This window comes from Cricetulus griseus (genome assembly GCF_003668045.3).
Source record: "Cricetulus griseus strain 17A/GY chromosome 1 unlocalized genomic scaffold, alternate assembly CriGri-PICRH-1.0 chr1_1, whole genome shotgun sequence".
In the NCBI taxonomy this organism is placed as follows: Eukaryota; Metazoa; Chordata; class Mammalia; order Rodentia; family Cricetidae; genus Cricetulus; species Cricetulus griseus.
The window spans coordinates 10,359,274-10,367,977 of record NW_023276807.1 but is presented as its reverse complement, the minus strand read 5'-3'; the positions used below and the strand labels follow the sequence as shown (position 1 = coordinate 10,367,977).

Sequence of the window (8,704 nt, the reverse complement as noted above, 5' to 3'; positions counted from 1 at the left end):
CACTAAGAAGACAAATTCTAGGTGTGTCTATAAGGAAGTTTCTAGAGGGGGTTAACTGAATTGAGGTGGGAAGACCCATTCTGAATATGGGTGGCATCATTCCATGTCCTGGGTTCCCAGGCTGACTGCTAACCCAATGTGACCAGCTGCCTCATGCTCTGTCATGCTTTATACTCTCAAACTGTAAGCCCTGATAAATGGTTCCTTCTGAATTATGTTGTTTTTATTAAAGCAACAACACATAATGAATTCACCTAATCAAGGATCATTCTTGGTGCTGGAGATATAGAAAAATAGCCACTGCCTTCACCGTGGTACCAGAGAGAGGACACAGCATTATACAGCAATTATATTAGATACTAGGTGTGCAGTGCCATGAAAAAAAGCAAAGCATTCAGAAAGCCACAACAGCTATAACGTAAACCTGACTGTAGCAACTAGGAAGAGTTCTCTGTAAGTGGTTATCCAAGTAGATGATGGCATTGGTAATCCAGGTGAAGTGTAGCAGGATATAGAGATGGAAGGAAGTGAGATGTAACCAAGAAAACAAGGTGAGGACCGATGCAAGAGTTTTCAAGGGGAATGAGGGAGCTCAGGACTGTAGATTTTGGACAGATCAAGTTTTCAAAGCATGGAACTATGAGATGGGGCTAATTATTTTTTATTAATTTGGATGCTCTCATGCCCTGCCCTGAATTATGCCATAATATGTAAAACTGTGTTGTTAGTTTTGTTCCAAGACTGGTTTGTCCTGAGAGACTCCATTTTACAAGCAGCTTTGACTCCATTTTGAAGATGGAGAATGACTCAGCACTTGGGTAAACATATATTCACCATCTGCCTTGCAGCTCAAGAAACACAGACTAATAAATGACTTATTCTTGGGCACAGACAGGGAGCCACCCCATAAATTTATCAAGGTAAATTGGTACCAAAGGAGCACATGGCTGTATTAAAATCATATCAGGACCATCAGGTTGGCTCAGCAGGTAAGGCACATGCCACCAAGCCTGACAACTTGGTTTGATCCTCAGAACGCATTTGGTAGGAGAAGAGAGCATGGCATCTCCTGCATGTTGTCTTCTGACCTCCACAGCATACACACATACAAAATAAACAAAAGCATAATAAAACACCAGGAAAACTGTGCCCAAGAACTTAATACACAGGCCATGGAAATAGAGTAACTCTCTCACTTGGACCTCACAAAGAGGCAGAGACCTATAACTGTGATGGTGATGTCCCCACTAACCTGTCATCTGATCTTCCAGAGTGTCTATGTCAAGAGCCTAACAGTTCCCAGCTCTCCCATGGGGCTTCAGCTCTGCTTTGTCCCAGCCGCCAACATAGGCTACTCAATTGCCGTCTGCCTGCCTGTCTGCTTGTCTGAATCTGTTGTCTGTCAGTCCACCCATTTGTTCCTGCCCTTTCACCACTGTGGCTGGACTCAACTCTACAACTCTGACTCTGACTCTAGCAGCAGCCACATCCCTTTCCATGTATTCCTGTGGATAGATAGATTTGCTGTGTACTGTGTGTAATCTCAGAGTTAATATAGTAAATAAAATTTAAATGAAGGAATCTGGCTTGAGCACCATGGCTAATGCCTTTAATCCCAGCGCTTGAGAGGCAGAGAGGCAGGAAGATCTCTGTGAAGATCCTGGTCTATGTAGTTAGTTCCAGGCAAGCCTGGCAAACAGGTTGAGACTCTATCTCACCCACAAAAAGAAGTTTTGTTTTTTGTGTTTTTGAGACAGGGTTTCTTGTGTAGTTTTGGAGCCTATCCTGGCACTTGCTCTGTAGATCACACTGACCTTGAACTCACAGAAATCTGCCAGCCTCTACCTCCTGAGTGCTGGGATTAAAGGCATGTGCCACCACCACCCGGCACAAAGAAGTTTTAAGAAGAGCTGTTTGAAATGCTGCTTCCAATTGCTTTGACTCAAACTGCCCCAGTAGCTAACCAGCACCTGCCTGAGTATGAATGGAGACCATTTTGGACTGCACGGTTTAGCCAACTTGCTGAAAGAAACCAGCAGAGGAATCACCCAGCTTGCCCTTGCCATTGGTCAGTCACTCATATTTGAGACAGCTTGCTATCCTGCAATAGCTAGCAGAAAATACTGCATTGCTATCTTGACTGCTGGGGAATTTCTCGTGTACTTGACCCGAAAAGGTTCTGCAGAAAGCAGGGATTTTCTAGTCAACAGCAATATGGAGCACCCCATAGTAAACATCAGTCCCGCATCCGTTCAGTCCACTTTATTATTTGCTCTGTATTGCGGGTAACAATTATTCCTTCAAATTCATTTTGCCTCTCAAGGTTGATCTTGAATTCTTCACATTCACTATGAAGAGATACGTAAAGACTCAGGGCAGTGCCTACATGTTAGCAGAGTGATCACTGGCAACCATGCCCGGTGTGTGACCGGCCTGCTCTGGATTTCTGGGGCTTCCTCAAAACTGGCTCCATGAAATGCTCCTCTCTTCCCTTCGCTCTTGACAGCCCTCATCTCTAGTGTCACTCGGGGAACCCCATCTGTACTAGGATTTTACATCTCTTGGCAGTTATTCGAAAGTGGCCTGCGCCCTTCCCACGAGTCTAGTTTTGCATTCGCTGACCTGAGAAACGCCCTTTAAAAGCTAGCAGGGGCAGCAAAGAATTAGGAGCTCCAACTTCAGGCTTGGCTACGCCCTTTGTAAGGCCTGGGGGCGGTATATCCAGGAGGCGGGCCTCCCCGGGGCGGGACTCCGTGGGGCGTGTCCTCCTGGGCGCTGTCCCTGACGAAGGCACGCCTCCATGGGCGTGGCTGGAGAAGAAGAACAGGGTCTCGCGTGCCGAGTGCTCCCAGCCTGGGTGTGCGTTGAGTTTTAGTTTACAAGTAACAAAAAAAGCTGCGGACGCGACCGGAAGTGGCAGGTGGGTGAAGCCGGAAGCAGATATAGCTGGTCAATTGCGGGCAGTGGCAGCACTTGCCGAGCGGGAGTGGGTGCCGCGTGTACCGCGTGTCGGTTACTTGGACCCCTCTGGCTAGTACTGAAAGCTCTGCAGGCTACCCCCGGTGCTCCAGACTTCGTAACTTCACTATCATGAACAGTCGATTTCTAATAGGGTGGAGGGAAACTAAGCAAGGCATTAAATGCTGGTGGCGTGCCTGCTCACCAAGAGAGTCCGTGATGAGACCCCCGGTCTGGATCACATTGTCAGGAAGGTAGCAAATGAACAGTTTTGATGAGGCCTTGTGAGAAAGGTGGGCCTGTGGTTTGGTTTTGCGTTGCTCCCTGTTGGTGGAGAAGCATGTTTGGGGGCTGGAGAGATGGCTCAGTGTTTAAGAGCACTGACTGCTCTTCCAGAGGACCTGAGTTCAATTCCCAGCAACCACATGGTGGCTCCCAACCATCTATAATGAGATCTGGTGCCTTCTTCTGGTGTGCAAGCAGGCATGCAGATAACTGTATACATAATAAGTAAATAAATAAAATCTGTAATATACATATATATAATATATATTATATACATATATATAATATATATTACATATATTACATATATATATATAACATGATATATATATATATATATATATATATATCACTAATAATGAAGATGAAAACTGAGAGCTGGGGTTTGCTCGGCGGTACAGCTCAGACCTAGATTGAGCAAGTTCCTGAATTCAATGCCTTGCACAGCTAAAGCTTTTAAAATACCAGTGTAGCTGGGTGTACCGACCACACTCCAGGGCAGGCACCATGCCCAGGAGTAGCTGTCCAACACGAAACGAACTCATGGATTTTTGTTGTTTTGTTTTGAGACAGGGTTTCTCTGTGTAGCTTTGGAGCCTGGAACTCACTCTGTAGACCAGGCTGGTCTCGAACTCACAGAGATCCACCTGCCTCTGCCTCCCGAGTGCTGGGATTAAAGGCGTGCGCCACCAACACCGGGCTAACTCCATGGAATTTTTGTGTGGACTTTTTGTTCCTTTTTGTTTGGCATTTTTTTGTCTTAATGTTCTTTTGCTTATTTTTAGTTTTCGTGGGTTTTATTTATTTTTTAAAGAAAGCAAGAACATAAAGTTGTGTGGTTGGGAGGTGGTGAGGTCTGGGAAAGGGGGAAAGGAAGGAACATGATCAAAATACATGAAAAAAATAACTAAAAAATCAAGATTGTAGAGAGAGGTGCAAAGTGACTTTGTAGAAGCAAAATTTTTCCAGGCTTTCCAAAGGCTGGGCTATTTTATTTAGTCGGGAGTCAGCTAGCTTCAGGAGAACAGAATAAAAGAAGCACATCGGTCTCAGAGGGTGTGTGCATGCCTTCAACCCTGAGGCAGAGACAGGCAACTCTCTTGTGAACTCGAGGTCAGCATGGTTTACAGAGCTAGGACAGCCAGGGCTACATGAAGAAACCCAGGGTGGGGTGAGGGTGGGGCTGTCATGTGTTCTGATGTCTAAAACACTTTGTGGCCCATAATAATCATCCCATCGAACTCCTCGATCTTGACTCACACGTCACCATTTTAATGAGTCTTAGATTAACAACCCAATATAAACTTGACTCACATATGGATTTCCAGTCCTCCCTATTCTGACCCTACCTTTTCTTTTCCCTGTAACCTTTATGTCGTTCATTGATGAAGCCCAACTGTCAAGAACAATGCATGTAGATGAAGAATTTGTCAAATTAATACCTTTGTTGTAGTTAATTCACACACTGTATATTTATGCCTGAGTAAATGAAGTTTTCTTAAACATTATTAAAATGCATGAATTAAACAAATATGCAATCCATACATTGGACTAACTCATGGATTAGATCAATTCTAGAACCCTTATAGTGATCTCAGTTTTGGCTGGTTAGTTGCAGACTATGATGAATTTATTAAGCTAAATTTCAGTTTGACACATCTTTTAGGAATCCTGTATACTTGAACGAATGTGTATTAAATGAGCAAAAAAAAAAAAAATTGGAAGAGAAAACCCTATAATCACAATTGTTTCATATTAGTCTGATATGAATGGTTTATACATAATATATTTAACTCAATCATTCTATGTGGTCTTCAATTGTATTCAATTGAAGGCAATTGCATCAGATAGAGATTAAACTTTTTATCTAAAACTATTCAATTAGTAAGTTGCAAAGCTTAAAATTTTAAAGCAACTATTCTACCTTAACCTCTATATATTAACAAGAGTGGCAATCTTTTTGTTTTTGAGATCCCAACATTCTAGTTTATTTGTATCCAACACATCCTGACAACTTTTCTTCACTGTTCCTCTCTTGGATCACCATAGAAGAGGATATCCGGCCAGAGAGCCTAGACAATCACTGGGCTCCGGCTTCAGTACCCTGTCTCAAAGAATATAGTGGAGCATGATAGAAGATAATTCCTAACATTGACCTCTGACCTGTGCATGCACAAATGTGTTTGTACATATAAAATAAAATTGATATAAAAACAAATTTAATGTTAAGTGAAAGCCAGGAATGGTAGCATATGTCTATACAAGTTAAAGGTAAAGCAAGAGGACTATTTGAACCAGAGGTTCAAGGTCAAATGGGCAACAGTGATGTCTCATCTCAGGGTAGGGGAGGTTGCTTGAAATAGCAGTACCATACATTTTTAGAGGAAAATGTGTATGTGTGAAGGCATATACACATGGACAGAAATAAAGCAGATTGTTTATACCAAAATGTTATTTCCAGATGATAGAATTCTAGATTCTTTCACTTTCTTCTTTTTGCTAACCTATTATTTTTCTCAATGAAAATGTATTGTGAATTAAAAATAAATTATTTGGCTTTGTTGTTCATTACTAATTTACTCCATACTTACTATATGAAAATTGTCCTCTTATTTTATTTTAGTTGACATTAAAGTTTATTTTCATTGATTTCCTTTGAGCACTCTATTATAGAGCTGTTCAAGGCTAAGGGTAAAAATGAAAGGCAAGAAAAGCAACTGATCTGGCTCCTACGATGAGTTTTGAATAATTAACCGATGACTAAAGATGGGCTGGAGCAATGGCTCTGCGGTCAGTAGCACTGGCTATTCTTTCAGAAGACCTGGGTTCGTTCCATCCTCAGTACTCACATAGTGGCTCACAAATGGCTAAAGAATAGGACTTAATTTTTTTTCTCATTGAATTAATTTTTCTTCTCTTGTCTTGTTTCCAAAAGCATGCTAATCCCATTTTCAATGAAGAATTGCTTCCGGTTACTTTGTCACCACAAGGTCCCAACAGCTAGCTTTAGAAACCCAGCAACACATGGGCTCATTCTACAGTCGATCTCCAATGATGTGTATCAAAATCTGGCTTTAGAAGACTGGATCCATGACCACATACATCTAGAAGGCATGCCAATTCTTTTCCTTTGGAGAAATTCTCCCTGCGTTGTCATCGGTAGGCACCAGAATCCATGGCAGGAATGTAACCTCCATCTGATGAGACAGGAAGGTATAAAACTGGCTCGGAGAAGGAGTGGAGGAGGAACAGTGTACCACGATCTGGGTAACATCAACCTGACCTTCTTTACCACCAAAACCAAGTATGACAGAATGGAAAACCTGAAATTAATTGTGAGAGCTCTGAACGCTGTCCAACCCTACCTGGACGTGCAGCCTACAAAAAAATTTGACCTGTTACTCGATGGGCAGTATAAAATCTCAGGAACTGCGTCAAAGATCGGCCGGATTGCCGCTTACCACCACTGCACCCTGTTATGCAGTGCCGACAGGACAGCTTTGTCGTCTTTGCTGAAGAGCCCATACCAAGGGATAAAGAGCAATGCCACTCCCAGCGTCCCTTCCGTCATCAAAAATCTTCTGGAAAAAGATCCCTTGCTGTCCTGTGAAGTTCTGATGAGTGCCATTGCTGCAGAGTATGCTGCTTGTCATCAAATTGATAATCACATTAAACTAATAAACCCAGCAGATGAGACACAGTTTCCTGGAATAAACAGCAAAGCTAAAGAACTGCAAAGCTGGCAGTGGATATATGGTCGGACTCCTAAGTTTAGTGTGAACACCACATTTCGCGTGCCATATGAGCAGGCACATTTGGAAATTCAAGTGTTCATGGATGTAAAGAATGGGCTCATTGAAACCTGTGACATAAAAGCACCTGATCATTGGTTGCCACTGGAAATAGTTAACAAATTAAACTCAGGTTTTATTGGCAGCAAATTCTGTCCCATTGAAACCACCCTGCTAACAAATATATTACTGAGAACATGTCCAGATGAACAGCACTTACACAGTAAATGGAATATTCTGTGTGAAAAAATCAGGGGAATAATGTGACCCTGAGTGACTTTCTTTATACTGACAGTTTCAGTGATATTTAGAACATAATATTGGACCAGGCTGGCCTCAAACTCAGAGATCTGCCTGCTTCTTACTCCTGAGTTCTGGGATTAAAGATATGTACCCCCATGACCAAGGATTCATAAATGTGTTATCTTGTCTCTGAGCTTTCTTTTTGTTGTTGTTGTTTGGTTTTTGTTTTTGAGACAGAGTTTCTCTGTGTATCCCTGGCTGTCCTGGAACTCATTTTGCAGACCAGGCTGGCCTTGAATTCTAAGATTAAACCCATGTGCCACCACCATCTAGCAACCTTTCAATTGGGTCTTTAACCAGAGAGAATCAGCATAGCCTGTCCCCTAACATTCCTGCTAATATCCCTGTCCTTATTTTTTACTTTTCCAACTTTTTCATACTCCAAACTTTTTCAGAGAGTAACACCACTGTTGGCTTCTTCTTAACTCTACAACTAACCCATCCACACACTTTTGCCCCCACAGTACTGTGTATTTATTGAGTGTTCACTGCATACCAAGCGCTGTGCTGGCTGCTGTTCACATACATGTCCTCTGACCTCAGGAACTGACAAATTTAGTAAAGAGGCATTTGCACATATCAGACTAAAATTGGAGTAAAAAATGCTTTTTACATGGAGCACACATACATTTAGCTTTAAGTTGCAATTTTCTCCCAAGTGTCCACATCTCAATCTGTAGCTCTCATGGTGGTCTGCTCCCTCCCTATAATAAACTCCTTACATTTTTGCTCACCTCAATAACAGCAGTGTTTGATACTCTTCCCTGAGAATTCCCCCTGGTGTAATCATTTAGGAACAGATCACAGACTGGAGTTTAGGAGAATACTAAGCGCTAAGTTTGGTTTTGTTCTGAGGCCTGACCCGGATTCCATGCATGCTAAGAACATGCATTACTCACCTGCATCCCCAGATGCTCTTAACTCTCATATTTAAAAGGAAAGATGTGTGCTTGAGGAAAACGGAATTTCAAGACAGGAGTGGTGTAGGGGAAGCTGTAGCCACGCCTTCTTAGGGGCTGGCTACAGGAGTACCTGAGGGCTTGTGAGGGTGTGGTCAGAGTGAGTAGGGGGACTGCGTTTCGTTTTCGGTTTCTCTTTGTTTCTTGCTGTACAGACTACCACCGGCTGGCTGGTTCGCTCTGTAAGTAAGGCTTTTCCCTATTAAATACCCTTATATTTCTACCTGACTCCGTATTGGTAATTTCCTACTATAGAGTGGCCAACTGAGTCCAACGCTCCTGAAACGCCAACTACTATAAAGTTTCAAAAGTGTCCATTAGGAAAGGACAGGGATTAAGGATGAGAAGAGAATGAATAAGTGGGTATGAGCCTGTAATATACACATATGAAAACGCCACAGTGAAACC

At 42.5% G+C, this 8,704-nt stretch overlaps 1 protein-coding gene across 1 annotated transcript; it reads left to right on the top strand.

The window, feature by feature from the left end:
* Nucleotides 1-2,794: 2,794 nt before the first annotated feature.
* Lipt1 (lipoyltransferase 1) lies at nucleotides 2,795-7,470 on the top strand. Its single transcript, XM_027386820.2, has 2 exons — nucleotides 2,795-2,920; nucleotides 6,179-7,470. The coding sequence occupies exon 2, from the start codon at nucleotides 6,180-6,182 to the stop codon at nucleotides 7,299-7,301; it is 1,122 nt and encodes a 373-aa protein (XP_027242621.1). The 5' UTR covers nucleotides 2,795-2,920; nucleotide 6,179; the 3' UTR covers nucleotides 7,302-7,470.
* Nucleotides 7,471-8,704: the final 1,234 nt, after the last annotated feature.

Excerpts from the sequence above, each read along its gene's own strand:
- Lipt1 (XM_027386820.2), top strand. The coding sequence starts at position 6,180 with ATGCTAATCCCATTTTCAATGAAGAATTGCTTCCGGTTACTTTGTCAC.